The sequence below is a fragment of the Microtus oregoni genome, unplaced genomic scaffold, assembly GCF_018167655.1.
Source record: "Microtus oregoni isolate MIOR12 unplaced genomic scaffold, Mior012 000015F_ref0000493, whole genome shotgun sequence".
Taxonomy (NCBI): domain Eukaryota; kingdom Metazoa; phylum Chordata; class Mammalia; order Rodentia; family Cricetidae; genus Microtus; species Microtus oregoni.
Window position 1 is genome coordinate 30,498,677 of NW_024543074.1, and position 23,599 is coordinate 30,522,275.

Sequence of the window (23,599 nt, forward strand, 5' to 3'; positions counted from 1 at the left end):
CATATGACTCAAGTGACCCCATCGCTAGCCTTACTGAAACAAAACTACAATCCTTACTTCATGCCTCACACTGAAATGACTTCCAGATAAATCAAATATTTAAATAAGAAACAGAAACTTTATTGAGTTTGGCTACACCAACATTTAACCTTCTGGCATGTAATTCAAACAGAACATGTATTAATCAACAAGAATAGGGCAATGTTCTGATTTTTAAAATGGAGAAATAATAGACAAAAACCTTACCAAAGAATTTTAAAAGGAAAATAAACACATAAACCCATTGATATCATTAACTAAAAATTTTACATTTGTTTACAATTTGAGTGTGTGTGTGTGTGTGTACATGCACGCATGCCCACAGGTGCACACATGTTGGAGCGAGAGGACTACTAGTGCAGGTGGTTCCCTCCTGCTACCACATGTGTCTCAGGGGTCAAACTCAGGTCGTCATGTTTTGGCTGCAAATACCTTTCCTCGGTGAACATCTTGCCAGCCTGGCATCACTAATTTTTTAAAAATACAAATAAAAATGAATAATAAGATTTGAGGCCTTACCAGATTAGTAAATATGAAAATGAATAAGGATGGGCAAGGCTACCTAACATGTCAGGAACCAGTAGTCCTAAGCACTGTGTAGTATGTTCAGCTCCCTGGTAGAAATCCTTCTCAGGATTTCAATTCACTCACTCCAATTAAGTCTAGAAAATGTGTCTAATAAATAAAAAGCAGAACAATAATGCATCTCCAAGGGTCTTCCTTAAAACACACCCCTCGTGCTGGCAGTCCGGTCCTTCCTCTTGGTTTATCTTTCCGACTACCCTAGAATGCTTTCCGGTGTCCTAAGCTGTTTTTCTCTGTAGTAGGCACAATGTTTGATACTGATAATCAATTTGATAGGATCTAGAATCACCCAGAAGACAAGCCTCCGGCCAGACCTAGAAGAGATTCTCTTGCTTAGGTTAAGGTGAGAAGAGCCACCCTAAAAGTGGATGAGGGTCCTAGACTGTGAAACCTAGAAGTTCCTGCCACAGGAACTTCTCCACCATGACAGACTGTGCCCTTCAATGTATGTTTCTTCTAAGTGGGCCATTGTGGTGACATTTCTGCAAGAGCCTTGTTTCTTTGCTTCTGGGCCCTGAGCAGAGACTGTGGGGTGGGGTCTACACTCGTGAGTGCCGTCTCCCAGTTGATGGTGATGGAGGGCCAGCCGCAGCTACTCTCCTTTATGTTTTTTAAATGACTGTTCCACGTAATGGCTTATCTGTTACCACAAAGGTCTTCTCCCTCAGGAGTTCACTAGTTCACTGTATGGAATTAAATCATTACACTTAGCTCTTTGATTCACCTGGAATTTATTTAAACTTAAGGTGTGAGGCAAGGACCCCTTGATGACATTTTTTTTTTTGACACAACATACTTTTTAAAACCTATAAACAGCCTGCTGTGTCTAGGGACCATTCCAAGGCACCATTTTACAGTAAAATCACTTTATAATGAGGTCCTCTTGGTCCTTAGTAACAGCTTCCTGGATGGCCTCCAAGATAAATCCATCATCAAACCTACACTTGAAGAATGTCTACACTACAGCAAAAGTCTTAATGTTTCCGAAGAACAATCCATAGATGGACTGAGGGTCAGTGAACTGTGAAACACCAGAAAAATGGTGGGAAAATGGAAGGAACTGCTGTTAAGGTTGTCCGCTAGGAAAAGACACTGAAGCCCTGACATTGCTTTGTTCAGTGCGAACACAAATTGTCAGCAAAAAACAGCTACACTAACCTTGTCTCCTAAAGGCCTCCCTAGGGCACAACAGAAAGGCGGCTGGAACTCTCCCCTACTCCTACAATGTCCCTAAGACTGGAGTGCCTCCTTTGCATGTAATGTTACAGTCAATTTTCAACCCACAACCCAGACACGGAAGATGCTGGGTAGGTCAAAATGATCATGTTAACACACTGAGATTCTCTGAGCTGCAAACTGACATTTCTAAGAGGCAATGGTTTAGCCACTTAGTAATAATCAAAATAAAAGGCTGTTTCCAACAAAAATATCACCAGGACTCACAGCAGACAATCTCCTTAGGAACAGCACTGTGTGACACTGTGAAAGTTCATTCTCCATAATCTGCCTCTCTATCACAGGGTCCAAGGCTAATGCCTTAGCAACGGTGTCAAAACAGGTCATTTGCAACACACCAAACTGAGTCATTCTTCAGCTTTACAATGGTGTAGATTTTAAGACATGATTGCTGTAAAAGAACAAAAAAACACACACAGAGACACGCACAGATAAGCGCGCGCACACACACACACACACACACACACACTGACACAACCAAGCTGTCCAAGTCCTAACCCCTGGAACCTGAGACTAAGTTACTTTCCATGGAAAAAGCGACCTTGCAGAGTGGTGAAGATACAGGAGTCTGAGGCAGGAGATGAGCCTGGGGAATCTAGGTGGACCCAGCACAATCTATTAGTTCCGAGAAATGGAGGTTGCCCTGCTGCTGCCAGAGGGAGACATGACAGAGGGTTAAAGAGATGTGGTTGCTGGCTTTGAAGATGGAGCTATGAGCCAAGGAAAATGGGGATCTTCTAGAAGTCGACACGGCAAGGGAACAGATTCTGCCCTAGGGCCTCCAGGAAGGAATGCGGCCAGCTGACACCTTGATCAGAGTCCCTGGAGACCCAAGCTGAACTTCTGACCTTTAAACTGTAGTAATGTGAGTTTTAAGTCACTACATGTGTGCTAATTTATTGTGGGAGCACTAATACAATCATTTTTGAAAGTCCCTTTGGAACAATTAGGTGTGTAGATACTTCCTATATTTAGACATCCAGGAAAACCGTCCTTTAAATAACAATCACTCAACTGTGGGAGGACAGTTTGGTGGCAGCAGATAAAAAACAAAGGGACAGTCATCAGAACACATTATGCCAAAAATAACAAGCCTGATTCTAAGTAAGTCACTAAATCTAACCAATTTACAGACAATAACTACTAGGTCACAGAATATGCTCAACAATTTACCAGGATACACACTGCAAGATCTAGCTAAGGAGAAACTACAGGGCAAACAACCCCGTTCAACAAAGAAACAGCAGAGGAAAATAAAATAGTTTCAAGGGTTCGTCCGCATCATTAAGACAGTTCTGGGATGCATCTATCAGTCACAACATATGGTCCACTGCAGAATTATTTCCAGAATTTGGCAGAACTGATAACTGAATTTTAGCCCTTTTTAAAAAAACAGTCCTGGGTGTAGAGAGATGGCTCAGGTTAAAAGTGCATACTGATTTTCAGAGGACTTGAATTCAGTTCCCAGCACCTACACGGGGAGCTTACAATCACCTGGAACTCCAGCAGCTCCAACACGTTCTTCTAGACTCCATGAGTACCCATATTCACATGTGCACATAACCACACACACAGACACATGCATATAAACATAACTTAAAAAAATAAACATATCTTTTTAAACATTCTTATATTTTATAAACATATTTTAGAGATGTTTAGATAGAACATTCTGAAGTATTCACCATTGAAATGACATAATGTCTAGGGTTCACTTTAAAAATAATCCCAGGACATATGCATGAGAATCAGAGTTCAGCTCCCAGAGCCCACAGTAAAAGCTAGGTATGTTGTGGAATATTATTTTAACTAGGCAAAGATGTATTAACATTTGTTTATGCTGCAGAATATTACTTTATGTGAATGTGTGTTACACTTGTTTCTGCTGCCTTAGTTAACAATGAAAAGATGGGTTACTTTTTTATGCAGCATTTAATAGTGTAAAGTTGTGTTGCATTTGTTTCATCTTGCCTGCCTAAGGCACTTCATTGGTCTGATAAAGAGTTAGCTGAATGGCCAACAGCTAGGCAGAGAAAGGGTGGGAGGGGCTGGATGGCAGAAAGAATAAGAAGGAAGAGAAATCTAGGCTAAGAGAGGAAAGAGAGAAGAAAGAAGAAGAGAAGAAGAAGAGGAAGAAGAAGGGAAAGAGAACAAGGAACACCCCTGGGACAAGAAGCCAGCCAGTGGCCAGCCAGCCAGAAACAAGCAGCAAGAAAGATATACAAGAGGGGAAAAAAGTAAAAAGCCTCAAGGCGAAAAGTAGATAAAGAGAAGCAGGTTAACTTAAGTTAAAAAGAGCTAGCCAGAATTGTACCTAAGCTAGGCCGAGCACTCAAAACTATTAAGAAGTCTCTGTCATGATTTGGGAGCTGGTCAGTGGCCTAAAAGAAAAAGCCTGGTACATAGGTAGGGTGGCATGTACTTATTATCCTAGCACTGAGGCAGTAGAGAAAGGAGCTCTAGATCTCTGGGTCTTACAGACCAGCCAGCTTAGGTAACTGGCAGACCTCAGGTCCCAGCAGGAGCAAACAGTAGGAATGGTAGACAGTCCGGAGGAATGATACACAAAATAGATCTTTATGATGTGGGAAGCCCCTCTGTATGCTGTGAATGTCTTATTATCATTGGTTGATAAAGAAGCTGCTTTGGCCTATGGCAGGGCAGAATATAGCAAGGTGGAAAATCTAAGCAGAGATAGAGGAGGAAATAAGTCAGAGAGATGCCATGTAGTTGCCGAAGGAGAAAGATGCCAGAACCTTACTGGTAAGCCACAGCCTTGCGGCAATACATAGATTAATAGAAATGGGTTAATTTAAGATGTAAGAATTAGTTAGGAATATGCCTGGACCATTGGCCAGACAGTGTTGTAATTAATATATTTTCTGTGTGAATATATTTGGGTCTGTGCAGTCTCTGTTTATGTCTTTAACCTACACATGTGTGAATATATGTGTTAGTGCATTACATGTGTAAACACATACACACACAATCCCGGAAATGGGTAAATGGGTATATACAGATAAAACCAAACTAGCTAGAATTACTAAAGCAGGATGGGGAAAAGAAGATACCTTACTCTATCATGTTTAAAATTTCCTATGCCTAAAGGTCATTAATATATTAATAGGTAAACAAAAAGGAAGAGGGTGGGGATGTGGCTCAGTTGTAGAACACTTGCTTAGCATGCATAAGGCCCTGAGTTCAGTCCCCAGCACCATTTAAACAAAAGCAAGCAGAGGGGCCAGAGCTAAGCATAGTCTCTGGTCTGCACACATGACAAGGATCTAAAGTTTGAGAATATCTTCCTTTCTTTAGAGTCCAGCTGGTGGCACAGGTCCCCTTTGCTGTTTAAATCAACAAGTGACCACAGAGGGCCTTTCCAGCTTTATGGAGATGGGGGGGCAAATACAGTTTCTCCAGATGGAAAGGCTCTCACAATACTGGATGGTCCTCTGGGTTTAGGAAGCCCCCCCTGGAAAAAAAAACACTTGATATTATGAGAGAAACAATGGTCACATACTTAATGTATGGAAGGAATGTTCCCTGGAGAAGAACAGACAGAATGAGGAGAAGACAAAATCAAATGTAAAACCTAATAATAAAAGAGATGAAGCCAATCCAGACAAAAGAATTCACTCATCGCTGTGTTTAGAAGACCCTCAGAGCAAGTTCTAAGAATAGATGGTTTTATTTTGGCTGAGTTTTGAGGCCCTGGGGAAAGGAATCTCCTAATATATGTGGTAGCTACAAGGAAGGCTATCTTCCGAGAACGCTGTCTGTAATGCGAACTACCCCAAGATTTCCTACTAAGATTTATCACTGTCCCCATTTCACAGGAAAATATTTACAGACTATGAGAATTGGTCCTGATTGCCAATTTGATAGGATTTAGAATCACTATGGAAACAAACCTGAGCATGGGCCTGTGAGAAGAGTCCTAGGTTAGGGTAATTGAGGCAGAAGTCCTACCTTAAATAGGGCAGCGCCATTTCATGGGCTGGAGCCCAGACTGAATATAAAGAAAAGAGGGAGCTGAGGGCAGCATTGTCTCCTATTCCTCACTGCAGACACATTGTGACCTTAACTAAATTCCTGCTGCTGAGTCTTTCCCCACAATGGACTCATCTGTCTTCAAACTGTGAGTCAACACCAACTCCTCCTTCCTCAGTTGCTCTGTTGGGCCTGTGCACCAGCAGTTAAACAAGCCACTCTCTGAGACCAGGAAGTCTATAACAAACGCTCAAATATAGAAAGAACAACACAAAATAGTGGAGACTAGGCTGCGCTAACTTAGGAACCTCATCAACAGACTCTTAATAGAGGCGGAGGAGCCACACTCCATAGCCTACTGTCTGACTCAGGGACATGAGCCTGCACTGGCCAATGTCTCCTTCCTGTGCTCTATCTCAGATCCTAAGGAGACCAAGTCACTGGCATCACCACAGTCACCTCTACTAAGGTCTGCGAATATCCCAAGCAACTGTTAAAGTATTGGGCTCGCCTTAGGTAACTGGCTGTCATGAGGCCTAGCTTCTAGACTGAGCAAGAAAGGTATTCACTACCTGCCAGTCTCTGATCTAGCAATAAGATTATTTGGGGGGAATTTCTCAGTCTTCACACTAAAGTACAGAAAGGCTAACCAACACTATGGGCCAAAAAGCAATCCGAAATGGTTTATTCTGACTCTTTCTTTATCTAGTATAGGGTCCAGCAATAAAATGGAGCCACAGCACAGGTTCCTGGAGCACAGGAAAGGCAACTAAGTATTTGGAGCAAAGATTGCTTTCACATTTGTGTTTAGCTTGAAAGGTAACAATGGACCCAGCATTTCAAATCACATTTAGAAAGAACAGGTTAATAAAATTACCCCAAACATGGGCCATTCCACTCCCTGTCCTAACACAGAGCCAGGGGGCAGCGGTCTTGCAAGGGGCAGAGAACTCAGCAGGGGAGAATATTTGGTTCAGAGATGCTGCTTAGAAGCATACAGAGCATGCGCTCGCTCACGCCCAACCTGAGCAATCCCTGAGCGCAGCATATTCTCAAAGACAGAAATGCTTTTCCTGACTGAAAACAGCTTTCCTTGGCAAGCAGCAGTGACAGGAAAATCCACTTGCATTAGCGCTAGGCAGTCCTCCCAGAAAGTATGGCTGCTGCAGAACAAAGCGCTGCGTGCGAGTTGCTGTGCTCTGCACTAACTGCATTGCTCTCCATTGTTCGCCTCCTGTCAAACACAGTAATGCGGGAGGTATGCAGAATTAAAGGCACGGAGAGCCAGTGTTTCGTTTACTAGATAATTTCATTGTGAAGAAGAGTTCAAAATAGAATTAGACTCCTGTTTATGGCCAAGACGGACTGACAGGAACCAGATTTCCTTCTGGCCTGGATGAACACGGAACAGAGAAAACAGCCAAAATATTTGAATCCACTGTTTCAAGAAATGTACATCAGCAGACAAGGCAATATCTCAGAAAGAAAAACAAATGAGACGCGTACCAAGTTTGTCCAGACTGTGCCTTGTGAATGCTCCCGTCATGGTGGGGGAGGGAGGCTGGATTCCCAGGTGGAATCCAGGGGACTTCTTGAGTTGAGTCCAAAGGGGTCAATAGCTGGAGCACTAGAGAGAAGGTTGCACAGAAGAGCCCTGTGATCTGGCAAGGCATGTGCTCCAAGTCCTCACCGAGCATCAGTCAGGGCTCAGAAAAAGTGAGAAAGAGGCTGGGCAGTGGTGGCACATGCCTTTAATCTCAGCACTTGGGAGGCAGAGGCAGGCGGATCTCTGTGAGTTCAAGGGCAGCCTGGTCTACACAGTGAGTTCCAGGAAAGGCTCCAAAGCAACACAGAGAAACCCTGTCTCAAAAGACCAAAAAAGAAGTGAGAAAGAGACACAGAGCTGAGTCACTTCAAAGGGTAGAAGGAATCAAGGTCTAACCTCAACCACAGTAAGACACTGCCCCATTCACACGAAGCACATCACCTGGGTACTCCTGGCACACCATGCAGAATAGCCAGAGTGGTGTAGGCTCAGTAGTGTAGTAAATTCCTCTAGATCGGAGGCAAACATGTTCTGGAGGGGGCCACATAGGAAGTATTTGAGGCTTTGTGGTTCATATGGTCCCTAAAGCAGTTATTCAATTTACTACTGCCAAGTGAGAAAGTATCTATGGATATTGTGTAAGTGAGTGAGCATGGCTGTGTTCCCATAAAACTGAATTTATGAGCCCTGAGCTTTTAATCAATTTTACAAGTCACAAAATATTCTTTTGATTATTTTTTACCATTTAAAAACTTTAAAGCTGTTTTTGACTTATGCGCCATACAAAAATAAGATCTGGCTCATAGGCCAATATGATGATCCATGCTCTATAATATTTTAAACAACTCTTTTATCTGTCTTTAAAAGCAAAACCCAGGGCCAGCGAGATGGCTCACTTAGAAAAACCACTTGCTTCATGGGTCTGATGATCTGAACTCGATTCCAGAGCCCAAGTAAAGCTGGAAGTGCTGTGGGACAATGGTCTTTTATCCTGTTACTTGTATTATTTTTAATAAAATGCTGATTGGCCAGTGAGTGACCAGGTAGGAAGTAGAGGTGGGGCAATGAGAATTCTGGGAAGAGGGAAGTTTATAATTCTACATTCATGACCCAGATGCAAAGGAAGCAAGATGTAACTGCCTCGCCGAATAAGATACTGAGCCACGTGGCTAACACAGACAATAATTATGGGATAATAAAAGTTATAAGAGTTAATAAGAAGAGCCTGAGATACTGGGCCAATCAGTTTATAATTGATGTAGACCTCTGTGTGATTCTTTGGGACTTAACGACTGCAGGAACTGGGCAGGACAGATAACTTGGTCAACAAAATGGTGCCCAATGTGTAGACAAACTGTATCCACAGAAAACCTGAGAGAGCTTGGGAAGAGATTCTAGACACAAAAAGAACAGATTTAAGAATGGCTTCTTGGTAGCACTTTCTTAGGTGGGCTCTGCTTGCTAGAGGCAAGTGCTCTCATTTAAGAGAGGCTTCCTGACTCAGCTTTAGTTGTAAAACATTGCAGCTCTTTTAAGAGGTCCTGCCATGAAACACTTAAATGGTGTTGATGAAAAGCTGACTGCATGGTTTTTAGTGGTGGCAGGGCCCTTGAAACGCCATAGAGGTGTGGCAATAAACATGGCTCTAGCCAGTCCCTCCACCATGAAGCTGGAATCTCAGAAAGCTAAGGAATGGCTTTAATCCTAACCATATGGCTTAGCAAACTAAAGACTCATGTGGTCAGAAAAGAGAGATATACAGTAAAGATAGATTCAAAGACAAAGAAAACCTCTAAATGGTTTACAGTGTGTTTAGGAATACATGTAGGTTTGGGAGAAAAAAAAAGGATAAAAATCCTTAAAATAAATAAAAAAGAAAAAGAGTAGTTGTGTATGGTGGTGTACACCTTTAATCCCAGCACTTGGGGGGCAGAGGCAGGCAGATCTCTGTGAGTTCAAGGACAGCCTGGTCTACAGAGTGAGTTCCAGTACAAAGATATATAGAGAAACCCTGTCTCAAAAAGCCAAAAATTAAAAATAAAAAGAAATAGAGGTTAAAATAAAGCCACATAAAGATGAAAAATACACAGAGAGTCTGGATACTGTATGTTATTATGTTCTCTTTGAATTGTTTGAATGCTGAGGAAGAAGAAACAACTGCTAAAAGATATTTGTTTATAAATGCTGCAGAATTAATCCAAGATAGGTATTTTGAAAATACCTTGACTTTAAAATTGAAGTCAAAAGATATGTTACTTTGGAGAAAAGATTTTGCTCTTGTTTCCACAGAAAATGAGAGGCTGTGGATTCATTCTGGGTTAAGAATACATACATATATACATAATACATATATATGTAATAAAAATAAAATATTAGCCGGGCGGTGGTGGCACACGCCTTTAATCCCAGCACTCGGGAGGCAGAGGCAGGCGGATCTCTGTGAGTTTGAGGCCAGCCTGATCTACAAGAGCTAGTTCCAGGACAGGAACCAAAAAGCTACGAAGAAACCCTGTTTCGAAAAATCAAAAATAAATAAATAATAAAATATTTAAAATATGTGAAAATAAAAGCACTGTAAATCACAAAAATATCCCTAGAAAATTCAAAAATATCCAATATTGGAGGAAAATCCACAAAACTTGGATCCAAATAAACATTTCCTATTAGGAGTGAAACAAGGCAAGAATATCTATTTCCAACAATGTATTAGGCTGTAGCAAGTACAACAAGGCAAGAAGAACAAATTAAAGGTATGTATCTTAAAATTAAAAAATATAATTGTCTTACTCATAGATAACAATTATTTGTGTCAAGAAAATCTACACATTCAACAAATAATGTACTAGAGCATTTTCGTGAGAGGAGGCAAAGCTGCATGATCTAAAAACAGCACAAAAATAGACAGCAGCTTTATATGTGAGCAGCAATCTGATACTGACCATTGTAAAATGGGACTAATAACAAAAGTGTGAAGTGCTTAGGGATAAGTCTGGCGGAAGGCAAAGACGGTGTGTGTGGTGAAATCTGAAAGGCAATACTACGGCAAGCGAAAGGAGAAGCGAAGGTTAATTTAGTGATGAGCTCATATTGCAGATCAGGAGAGCCTTGGTGATGGGACATCAGTTCTCTCCAAAAGAGTATTAAAAAATGTAACTGCAATCAAAATTACAAGTGTCATCATTTTCAAAAATTCAAAGCTGATTTTAAAATTCAGATATAAGTATAAAAACCCTGGGAATACCCAGAAATACTGAGAAAAACCAAAGTCTGGTGGCCTGTGTGGCTTGGTTTAGTGGTAGAAGGGACCACACAAACTACCGGAGAGGAGCAGCGCCTAGAAGCAGGTTGTACACATGTGCACCGCTTGGCTGTTGTTGACAAAGGTGAGAGATTCAGTAGTGAAAATGGTCTTTTATTGTTTAATGCCTCTAAGCCAAATAGATATCCAAATGCAAAAAGAGCCCGTGCCTATATACCAGTTGAGAAAGATCACAGGCCTAATGTAAAAACCTAATTATAAAATTACTAGAAGAAAAAGGCAGTAAATCTTGTGGCTTTCGCCTAGTGAACATTTTCTCAGATATAATCAAAACAGAAATCGTACTGGAGGAAACTGATGAACTGGACTTAAGAACTTGCACAGTGTGAGAGGCACCACTGGAAAAGAAAAGGGAAGCAAGGACACAGGAAATAGCCATAAAGCATGTGTGTGTCTATGGGCGTGAGCTTGCTACTGCCCAGCCAGCATCCTAACTAAACCTGCTCTCTTTCTAAAAACAAAACCCAAAGGTGTCTGACAAAAGAACTGAAAGGACAGATGAAAATATCTTACAAGTTACTAAAGGAGCAAACTATTTCAAAAGACATCTTGTGTGTGTGTGGTGGGGGGGGGGGATTATGTAAAGATTCACATGACAATCCAGATGCATTTAAAAATTATCCATAGAGAAAGAAGCCAGACCCCTTCCCAAGAGAGTAAATACCGTACGAGTCTACTCACATGAAACTGTGGAAAACAGAAACCAATTAGTACTGACAGAAAGCAGATCAGCTGTTGTCTAGGAATGGGGGACAGACAACAGGAAGACTCTCCAAGAGACACGAAGGAACCCTCTAAGAACCGGGTTCACTATCTTGACTATAGTGATGGCTTCATTGTGTGTATGCTGAAGTTCAAATAATCAAACATAGCAAGCACGTGTTGCTTATGATAATGCCAATTATACTCCAATAAAGCTGTCTTTACAAAGAACAGCAGACTGACATGGAAAAATATATTAAGTCAAAAACTAGGAAATGGTTCATATAGTGAGATAGCTATGTACCTCATGGTCCTGTTAACATAAAATATATGTATTTATACTAAATATATTTATATATGTATACAGAAACAAGACTGGAGACACATATACTAATCCACTTCTAGTCTGGAGACTGGAGAAGCAGTACAGAACACTTTCCATCTTGTCTGTCCCTAATCTTGTTTGAACCCATAGCAAATAGTACATTACTTCTGAATAAAAAAAAATGAAAAACCTTCAAAAACACTAATGACAACGTATGCTGGAGAGGTTGTGGGGTAAAGGGAACACTCCTGCACTGCTGGTAGGAGTGCAAGCTGGTACAACCCCCTTGGATATTAGTATGGCGATTTCTCGGAAAATTGGGAAACAACCTACCTCAAGACCCAGTAACACCACTTTTGGGTATATATCTAAAGGATGCTCAATCGTGCCACAAGGACATGTGCTCAACTATGTTCACAGCAGCTTTGTTTGTCATAGACAGAACCTGGAAACAACCTAAATGCCCCTTGGCTGAAGAATGGATAAGGAAAATGTGGTACATTTACACAAAGGAGTACTACACAGCAGAAAAAAATAATGACATCTTGAAATTTTCAGGCAAATGGATGGAGCTAGAAAACATCATATTGAGGTAACCCAGACCCAGAAAGACAATTATCACATGTACTCACTCATAGGTGGTTTTTAAACATAAAGCAAAGAAAGTCAGCCCACAAATCACAATCCCAGAGAACCTAGACAACAATAAGGACCCTAAGAAAGACATACATGAATCTAATCTACATGGAAGTAGAAAAAGACAAGATCTCCTGAGTAAACTGGGAGCATGGGGACCATGGGAGAGGGTTGAAGGGGAAGGGAGAGGCAGGGAGGGAACAGAGAAAATTGTAGAGCTCAATAAAAACAATTTTTAAAAAAGCTGTTAAAAATGAGAATCTTAAAAAATAGCACATTAAGCAAATGGCACATTAAGCAAATGTGGTGTAACCTACAAATAAAAAGGAAAAAGTTCTGATGGTCCAGACAAACTTGAGGGTAAAGGGAAAACTGATGACAGCCAAGTCAGTAGGATCAATGAAGTCTTTTCCTCAAGCATCGTGGGGCCATAACAGAAAAAAAGAATCAAGAGCTTTACAGCAACAGTCATTTGACTCGAGCTTTCAATGGTGATAAGGAACACAGTCAAGGCTAGGACCAAAGCGACAGGTTTGTGACCCACAGTCCTAGGTCACTCAGTACCTTGGATAATTTTCTGCTGCTGTTGCCGGATCTCATCAAAACCCAAACCTCTGGTCTCCTCTGGCTCCTCACAGAGCCATGGGTTGGGAGTTCCTCGCTTCGTCTCTTCGCTCATCAGGCTGGACCTGAGAACATGAGTAAACACGTTACACATCTCACAAAACACAACTCAGCTGAGAAGCACTTGCACCAGCACAGAGCTGGCCAGCCTGGCACGCTTCAGAAAGTCCTCTCCACAATTTACTGCACTCTCAGTTTATTCTAGGAACTGGGTCCGAGGCAAAGACACAACATGGCCCCTGGACAATTACATGATACAATGACGAGATGGCGGAATAACCCAGCACTCCACTGATCGTCCACAATCCCCTGGACTAAAAAAACCAGCAAAGTTGGTTCTTAAGTCTTAAAATCACAAGGCCAATTGGAAGCTGCCTGTTTATGGCAACCAAGTTTCTTTCACAGACTTTGTGCCATAAAGGGAACCAATATTATTTTTCATACAAATATAATACTGTGCTTACAGACTGTAGCATAAGAAGATAATAAAATTTCTCACCAAAGGGTGCTTGGTTGCTGACAGAAACACATGCAGTTTCAAGTCCAGTTCTATGAATGCAATCATAACCGTCACACTCTGTCGACGGTGACCAGAGGACAGTCACAGTCAGCTGTGACCAGACCCCTGGAAGTTACCCACATTGGCTCTTGCTCGACACATACTAGTCCCCTGTCTGAAAACAGTCCCTGCCTCTGCCTCCTCGTCCAAAGGATGTGAGAACCATGTTTCCCAGGAAACCACCTCTACGATTCCAACACAGAGCTGATACATTCACATTGCTGCTCGGGTGGAATCTGGGAGGGGATGATGGAGGCTCGGGAGGAGCACCACAGCAATGGCAGCTGCTGTGTGCGGGCACTCTCTGGCTGACTCTGTGTGAACTCGTTCATTTCTTCTTATATTGCCTAAGAGCAACTGCTGCCCTCCTGTCTGGCCTTGCATGTAGTTAAGCCTTCTGACCACTAGGTAGGAAGGGAGACATGAAAACCTCCTCCCCTGTGTTGCACCCTGCTCACCAGTGCAGAGGGAACAGCCACCAGCATGTCACTTACTGGCAATGTATGGACAGAAACATCTACCTTTAGATGTTTTAGCAAGGATTAAACAGAGTAATTTATGTATTCAAAAACTATTTCCTCAGTACTTTGGTAGAAACTATTTTAATCAATAGAGAAAAAAAAAACTATACAATCTGACTGAAATCATTGTCCTGACAACACACAGCTTCTCCGTATAGGAGCTGTCCTCATGCACCTGTGCGTGTGCATGTGTGTGCGTGTGTGTGCTGAAGGGGAGGTAATAGTGCGTTCAAAGGGCTCAATACAGTGCTTGGGAAATAAGACCTTTTTCAATAAATTACCCATTTTCATTATATCAGTTACTACATTGTGAGGCAGCATTATTTTTATAAATATATATTTAATAAGTATAATTTCACATTTTGTCACTTTAAAACTAAAAAAGAAAGATATCCTTTAAGAAAACCCAGGTCAAATGCAAAGACTGGCTTTTGATTCTTTGGACTAAGATTTTATGCACAGGTCTGGTCTCTTATTCAAACGCAGCAATTAACATGCCAAACACCAGTATGACTTTCTTCCAGTCTATCAAAAAGACAGACGTGTTCTTGAAGGCCTTACTTTACATGATTGGCCCCAGGAACCCGAGATGGCGAGGTTTCACACTTATCCACATGATAATCACTTAGCTTTACCTAGCTTTGAGGACAGGGGAGAAAGCAATGAAAAGGGAAGCGAAGCAGGCAATTTGCAACCCAAGCATACCTGCTAACTCCCAAGGCATCCTGCAAGTACCAGCATGAATCTCATGTAGTTGTATGTGGTTCACAGCAAAATCCTGGGTCAGAGACTGGCCAGAAAATCGCCTGAGACTCACAAGTGCATCAGGGGCCAGCTTCAAACAGTCGTTCCAAGGAGTGTATTGCAACTGACAGCGTTCCAAGATTAGTGTTAAAATGCCTTGCTTTGACATTCTCTTTCTCTCTCTGTCTGTCTCTCTGTCTCCCCCCCCACACACACACCATATTAAGGTATTAGTATTAAGGGATAAAACCCAACAAATGTGACGTGTTTTTAAACCATCTCAATAAATGGCAAATGAGGACTACAGCTGTTTATGTGTGCAGTTTGTGTGTACTTGTGCATGTAGTATGTGTGTAGTCTAAGTACCTATTGGGAATAAAAGCAAAAATGTGGACAGCAGCTATATCAGTGGTAAACATAATACAGAGGAAAGGCTTCCCAGTATGACCTAATTCCTAGAGTTAGGCTACAGCCTCTCCCTGCTCATCTCTGAGCTGGTGTTCTTATTTCACTAATGTCCCAGGTCCATCAGGAATGCGCCTTTAGTGCTCCTCCATGCCTATGTGTCTCCGTGCCACTTTTTCATCAGCTTTTAAGCTCTGCTTCGCATTTGGGTGATACATATTACTAGGCCGCACTGTTCAACAGACAGCAGGCCTTGGGAGAATCAAGATCAGACTCTAGAAGTCAGGGTGAAGAGTAGCACATGAATAGGCAAAAAGAAGCCGAGTGGTCAGCCCTGAAATTATATACATAGAGGTATGATAATATGGACTCAGCAGGTGTACTTATATACTTAGGAATATATATGATATGTGATATATGTATCAATTTTCACACATATATGTAAAACAACAATTAAAGAAAAAGGTGAAAAATCTGGGGGAGATACATGGGAGAGGCTTAAGAGAAGATTATTTGAATTTCAGAAATATTATGAAATAAATACATTAAAAAGGAAGCCCTTCAAAAAATTAAAAATTAAAAAAAAACTTTCAAATTAAAAAAAAAAGGCACATTCTCCCTCCCTTTACTCTACAGCTAAGTCCCCAAGTCAAGACTTTCCAAGGCATGACTGTGGCATTTCCCCACAGGTGCTCCGCTGCCTGTCTCATCCAAGAATCCTCAAACAGTGAGTGTATGAGAGTCAAATCCACTCCTTTGTCCTCCCCCGACTTCTCGATTCTGCTTAGCAAGCCCAGCCACCCAGAGCACTGTGCTACTACTGTTGCTGCTATTATCCCGCGGCCACATCTCAGCAATGATCAAGGTTCCCTCAGAGATGGTTCCCAAGTTCCTGTCCTCATCTCCGTGGGCACAGCCAACACGTGCCCCATGCCATCACCCTGTTGGTATAGCCGAGGTGACTCTCCAGGTCATCCTCGTCCAGATCATATTATTTACAACTTCTGACTTCCTGGAAGTAGAGGCTAAGTGTGAGCTTTAGAAGATGGTCCCGTGGTCTCAGCTCCCAACATCCGCCCTCCACACCCTTCTGCTTGAGCCCATACTGCTCACTACCACACAGACAAAGGCACAAACTTTCACACTCTCATGTTTTTGCATGAGTCTGCAGTGTCCCCACCCCCACCCCTTTGTCCATCTGGCAAAATTCTATTCATCCCTTAAGGCTCAACTCAAATGTCACTGCTGCTGCAGAGTCCTTCCTGATCCCCACTCCAGCCCCCTTCCCTCAAATCAATCACTCGCTGGCGCTCCCAGGGCGCTCCGTTCGCGGCCTCTAACGTGGCATTTATCAGGCAGGATTGTAGTTAGTTATTTACTCATCTGTCTCCCTTCCTAAATTATGAGCTCTGTGAGGAGAGAGGCCACAGGACAGTCATGTTTATGTCCCCAACACCCAAAAGATGAGGCCTCGGAATAAGCTGGAGAAGCGGCGTTCAGGAAATGCTTACACAAACAGAGCTGGCAACCCCAAGGGTTTGAGCTGCAGGGAGCCGGGATGACAACGGGGCTTAACATTCTCATCTTGAGAAATTAAAACAAAAGTCTTAATCAACGGCTACCTGCCTTCACGACTTAGCACCGAAGACTGATGCTTTCAGGCAGATGGAATTACTTTGGAAGGGAATCTGTCAGTAAAACACCTTCCAGTTCCACCTTGCATTGGCAGTGACAAGTCAGGAGATCTCTTACATTACAGAAAGGGCACGCTAATTACTGTGCCTCTCAGAGGCAACAGATTTGGTTTTCCCTTTAAATTACTGTGGATCAGACCCAGGGCCAGGCAAGGCTACCACAGAGCCTCTGCAACAGCGTCTCCTGCTTTCTTTTCGGAGCCCGGGCCAAGCCAGTCTTGAATTCTTGGACTCAAATATCGCTTCAGCTTCCACCTCTCCCAGTGCTGGGAGCACAAGCCCACCAGTGGATGATGCCTCTGTGTGTGTGTGTGTGTGTGTGTGTGTGTGCGCACGTGCGCTTTTTAATAAATCAATAAATTCTATGCATATTCTTTGAAGGTAGACCTTATCTGTAATAATAAAAACACGACATTAATAAACATGGGAGTATATTAGAGTCCTGAACATGTCTCATGATCACTTGTAAGGACATAATGGGATCGCACTTTCAGCATCCAAAGAAAATAGTGTATGTTATTAAATTATAATAACACGAGGAGAGCACACAGATACTCCATCTCCCTGCTGACAAATTCGTTTGGAACCTGTCAGAGTTCACAGGGAGGGCATTCTTATCAACTGAACAGAGAGCTGAAAAGAAGTGAACTCCAAGAAGTAGCTTTTCTTAGCATTTCAAAAAGATGTCAACCCGACTATGGAAAATGTTTGTTTTGTCTGGAAAAAAATATCAATGTTTGAGCATTCACAGGCCACAGGGAGGTTTCCAGCCGGCAGCAGCGAAGCTCTTTCTAGGGTGTCAGTGAACTGGGTTGTATCGACAAAGGTTTCTAGCTGGCCTTACCCACAGATGTGAAAACGCCCCTATGGTATGAAAGGCTAATTCCTTTTTTCAGAACGTTCTGTGTAGTCTTGTTCTGTGGATATAAAGATGCACAGAGGCTCAAATTTCAATCAGAAATGGACTCTCTGACATAAATTCTTTAGAGACACACTCTGGCAACAATGTGCAGACTGGATCACACCGACGACAGGCTGCAGTGGGGGGGGGGGGCAAAGAGGTGGTGCAGTAATTGAGGTGGGTGGCAAAGAAGTCAGAAGAAGGACAATGACAACAGGGAACGGTGAGGAACAGACAATCAGCACACTGATTTAATGCTGCCAGTCCAAGGGAGCAGACCGGATAAAGGGGGCGAACATTTCCAAGTCTGTTTGAGTCAAGAGAATCAATACACGGACTGAAATCCCAAGGTCCAAATTAGGAGCAGTAGGAGAGAGAGCACGAGCAAGGAACTCAGGACCACGAGGGGTGCACCCACACACTGAGACAATGGAGATGTTCTACTGGGAACTCACCAAGGCCAGCTGGCCTGGGTCTGAAAAAGCATGGGATAAAACCGGACTTGCTGAACATAGCGGACAATGAGGACTACTGAGAACTCAAGAACAATGGCAATGGGTTTTTGATCCTACTGCACGTACTGGCTTTGTGGGAGCCTAGGCAGTTTGGATGCTCACCTTACTAGACCTGGATGGAGGTGAGTGGTCCTTGGACTTCCCACAGGGCAGGGAACCCTGATTGCTCTTCAAGCTGATGAGGGAGGGGGACTTGATTGGGGGAGGGGGAGGGAAATGGGAGGCGGAGGAGGGGAGGAGGCAGAAATCTTTAATAAATAAATAAATTAAAAAAAAATAAAAATAAAAGAGAATCAATACAACTTAGGGAAAAGGCAATTTCTCATTAGCATTCAAAGTTCAACATAGTTTCTGAAAACAAACTCAAAATAACAGTGCTCACTCCAGACTAATGTGCCAGCGTGTGAGCATCAGTGTGCTAACAATCTGTGGGCGCAGGGTGCTTCCTTCACCTGGTACTCCACACTATCCCAGTCTGTGTCCTACCCACCTACTCACGCACCCACCCATACTGCAGGTAAGGAGGAGTTTCTGTATAGAGACGCTAATCTAGGGGCTGAGAAGTAAGCAGGACACGTGCGCCTGCTCTCATAGATGGATACACTAGGAATGGAGAATGCCCAAAACTGTGCCCAACCCGAAGTCGATTCCCAAAATACTTTCAATAAATAATGTCCAGTGAGGTGAAGGTCAGAATAATAACTCATACGCAGATAATGTTTCCTCGCCTCTCAACTAAGGACATTTCGTCATAGCACCCTCAAACCTACTGTAAGCAATTATTTTTCTGCCTGTTTGCTTTGCTTTAGTTTTTCCTTTCTCCCTTAGTGATGGGCTTTGTGCATGTCAGGTACCCACTCCATAACGGAGCTGTATCTCCAACTGTCTTCCCCAACTTTAAACCAATCCCATTTTTCTCCTGCAAACTGCTCGCCAGACTTAGCTGGGTGACTTGGGGGAACTGATACAATTTCAGAAAGGGCGGTTTTTCATTACCTTTCAAATTTCAATATACTAGCTAATAATAACTGTGACATACAACTGCTATTTTAATATCATTATCAACGGCGGGAGGCTGGCGGCCCATCTGCTAGACCATCAGCTTCTTTCCTCCCAGCAATCTTTCCTAGTCCTTCTTTAAAATCCCATAAGTTGCCGTTTTAAATATTAATAAAAGGTTCCATATTAAATGAAAATCTTAACAAAACAGTTCACAGTAGAAGAGCTACACAGAGCACTGATTGACAGGCCATCAGAGGACATTATTTTAGCCTCCAATCCAAATATCAGAAGTCAGAGTATTATCCCCAAGGAGAATCATCTCTGCAATCTAAAATCAGCACCAAAAGAAAAGTGCTCTTTGGATGAATTGTTTGATCGTCACAGGTACCTTAAAAGCAGAAAGGCAATGAGTGGCACACAAAAACCTAAGCCTTCCAGCCTAAGTACCAACCACACCAGCTTCATGGTAACTGAGCGCCTTCTGCTGGCCAGTGGGGGAAGTTCAGTTACAGTGAGCAGCCAACTGTTACTGCATTTGTAAGCCAACTGTACTTCATTACTACACAATGTGTGCTTGTAAACATGGCTAGACATAAAATGTACAATAGTGACCAAGATGGCCACACAATATGGCGAGCCACATCTCTGGACACCGTTCTCTGTTCCTCGTTCACTCGGCTCTTTACAATCCGCCAGTTTCATTATCCGGTGAGGGTCCAGATGAGACGAACAATACATATCTTGCACTTAGAAATGTCGCAGGCCTAGCATGTCAACTCTGCCTCAACATTATCCTTTGCCCCCATTCAGCCAGCCTGTTTCCACTCTATTGCTTTATAAAATAATGCTAAAATGCTCAATTAATTGCGCACATCAGCATTCTTCTGGGAACAAACATGCTATGTGTAGTGTCACGAAATCACTGGTTGGCAGGCAACAGTGGGACAAATCTGTTTGGCACCCGATGTATAAAAATGCAAATATGGCACTAAAAGACTAATTAAGGGTGTCAAATGGTAATGTATATACAATCAATACCCACAGCGCCAAGGACCACCTACATGGCCATCACTTTAACCTCAACAATCCAATTTTTATTATACTCATTCAGCCAACTCACACCTACAGATGTGAATTAATGAAACAGAGCCCCATACTTTTAACCACAGCACCCTTTTGCCTGAGGGACAGAACCCAGAGTCTGTAAGGCCCCTTGGGTTATTTTTTTTTAATTTATTTATTTATTTATTTTGTTTGTCGAGACAGGGTTTCCCTGTAGCTTTGATGCCCGTCCCGGAACTAGCTCTTGTAGACCAGGCTGGCCTCGAACTCCCAGAGATCCGCCTGCCTCTGCCTCCCGAGTGCTGGGATTAAAGGCGTGCGCCACCACCGCCCGGCCTTGGGTGATTTTTTAAAAATAATTTATTTAATTTTATTTCATGTGCATTGGCATGAGGGTGTCAGAACCCCTGGAACTGGAGTTACAGTTTTGTGAGCTGCTATGTGGGTGCTGAGAATTGAACCTGGGTCCTCTGGAAGAGCAGCCAGTGTTCTTGACCATCTGATGGCTCCGAGCCATCTCTCTGGCCCCTTGGGTGACTTTTGTGCAACCATCTGGACACCAATCTACAGACTGGTGTAAAAGCTACTGCTTCAGGGCAGTAGAATCCAGGGAAGCATAAAGTAAAGCGGGCAGGGTGGCACATGCCTATCCATATTCCATAACTTAGGACCCGAGGCAGGATTCTGCAAATCTAAGGACGGCCTGGCACATATGGCGAGTACACACAGACAAGCCCAATGGCCAGTCTGGGTTAGAGGGAGACCCTGACTTAAGAAATACAGTAAGAAGCTCAAAACACAACGAGGTGCATGATGTACTGTCCTCATCTCTCAGGACTATTCACCGCTCATGTCTTCCTGCTTTCTCAGCCTCCTTCCCCTGGCACCAACTTCTTCTAATTGATTGCAAAGCTTTTATGACCCAGGCCACACGATTCTGTACAAGAACCTCTGCCATTGTGTTATTCTCTAGACATTTTGTGAAAAGAAAGACTTTTGTACAGCATGCAATCTGCCTCCTCTTCTGCCAACATCAGTGAGAGCAAACACTCACTCCTGGTCACAGGGCGCTCTCCAGCCCACAAAGGTCCTCCGCATGGACTCATCACATTTGAGCTTCACAAGCTCCAAGAGCCATGGTTATCTTCTCAAACCCAGGTTTTCTGATAATCATTTGCTCCTAACACAATGCAATGTTAGCAATATGGTGCTGTGGGGTACCACTGTCCGCAGATACAGAGAGCAGGAGAAAGGACAGAGTACTTAAAGCTGGTGAGAAAAAGACAAGCCACAACCCTTTGTCGGGGCCAGGCAAGAGTGGTGGGAAACCAAGATCAAGAGAGACAGGAGACAAAACCTACAGCAAAGGATACTGGCTCCCTCTCTGAAACTGGTTCAGCTCCGACACAGCAGCATGAGACTCAGCATGGTCATCTGTAAACCAAAGCGCAATCCGTCTGTGTCCAAGCAAACAAAAAACAAAAGCAAAACACACGGGGTATTGCGGTACCATGCTTTATTCCTAGTGCCGGGAGTGGGGGGACTTAGGCAGGAGGCTCCCTGGTGCTCACTGGACAGCCATTCTAGCGGAATCAGTAAGATCCGGATTCAGTGAGAGACCCTGTCTCAAAATATAAGATGCAGGTGGTTGGGGACGACACCAGGTGTCAATCACGGTCCTCATGTGCACACACACAAACAGAATGGAAAAAAAAAAAAGCAAAACTTGAAAATTGCTCAATATACAACAAACAGAGCAATGAACTAAAATACAGTGTGCATAGTAATTCTTCTTCCTTCCTCCTGCTTCTTAATGGACTGGGATTTTGCTCCTTTTCAATTCCCAAATAACTTTTGTAATTTAAAATTAATACATGCAGCTGTAGAGATCTTTATTTTCCATGCCCAAAGTCATCACTACGCCATTATAATACCAAGTACTGAAATGCAAAACAGACTCATTTCTTTCACCCGGAGATTAAGAAAACCCGCCAAGTTCTGGGACACCCACTGATGGCTAACAGGTTGGGAAACAGGCCTCTCACATCCTTTAGGCAATACAACTTTTAAGAAATAGACAGGGTGGTTCCTTTAAATTCCCAGCACACATATCTTGCGGGTTCTGTGTTCTATAAGAACAGAGGTCACAGTGCCCATAGTATTTGTCTTAGCCATGTATATAATTACAGAAAAGAAAACAAAACAACCCAACAACAACACATGGACAGTGGCTATGGGAATGATGGCATATTGAAAGCTGTAAAGTACTCACTTTGCATAGAATGTGTTAAACCTATTGATTTGGAGGAATGACCAAATTTTAAGAAGTAAATTACAGAGAACTACATATATATGTGTGTGTGTGTGTGTGTGTGTATGTGTGTGTGTATGCATGTATGTATTATAATTATTTTCAGAAAAAATACATTTCTAGCAATATACTTATAATTATAAACAGCAGAAAGTGGGATTAAGAAATCTCTCCAACATTACCACTGGAGGCTGGAGTCAGGGAAGGGAGAAACAATATTAACAACCACTGTATAACCACAAGGTGTGGTATATCAGCCAAAAAAATACATTTAAAAGCCGGATAGTGGTAGCACATGCTTTTAATCCCAGCACTTGGGAGGCAAAGCCAGGCAGATCTCAGTGAGTTCGAGACCAGCCTGGTCTACAAAGTGAGTTCCAGGACAAGCAGGAGTGCTAATCAGAGAAACCCTGTCTCGAAAAACCAAACAAAAATTTAAAAAAGGGTGACAACCTATGTGATGTGGAAACTATTAGAAAGACATATTGAAAACATCCCTCCTATTTTAAAATCAAGAACACAAGAGCATAAGAGCCAGGCCTGATAACACATACATGTAACCAGCACTTGGGAGGAAGAAGCAGGAGAGTCAGGAATTCAAGGTTATACTGTGGGTGTTAAGACCAACCTGGGCTACTTGAGACTCTGGAGAAAGGGAGGAGAACAGTGAGAAAGGGAAAGAGGGAGAAAGGGAGGGAGGGAAAGAAAGGAAAATGAGGAGGAGAGGAGGAGCAGAAGGTGGGTAGACAGTGGCAGGGTATGTATGCTTATCAATTTTTTCAAAGGGAAAAAGCGATGGATGAAAAAGATACCTAAGTGAAAACAACAAACAAACAAAGAGCCAGCAATGAGCAGACTGGGCTTGGGGCAGAGCCTGGAGCCC

The 23,599-nt window shown here is 42.8% G+C and overlaps 1 protein-coding gene across 1 annotated transcript in view; it reads right to left on the minus strand.

Annotated features, from left to right (window-relative positions):
• Stx8 (syntaxin 8) overlaps positions 1-23,599 on the minus strand; it is a 241,012-nt gene that overhangs the window by 181,775 nt on the left and 35,638 nt on the right. Inside the window, exon 5 of the mRNA XM_041665805.1 lies at positions 12,943-13,067. Coding sequence (XP_041521739.1) covers positions 12,943-13,067 — 125 coding nt within the window. The remainder of the gene's footprint in view (positions 1-12,942; positions 13,068-23,599) is intronic.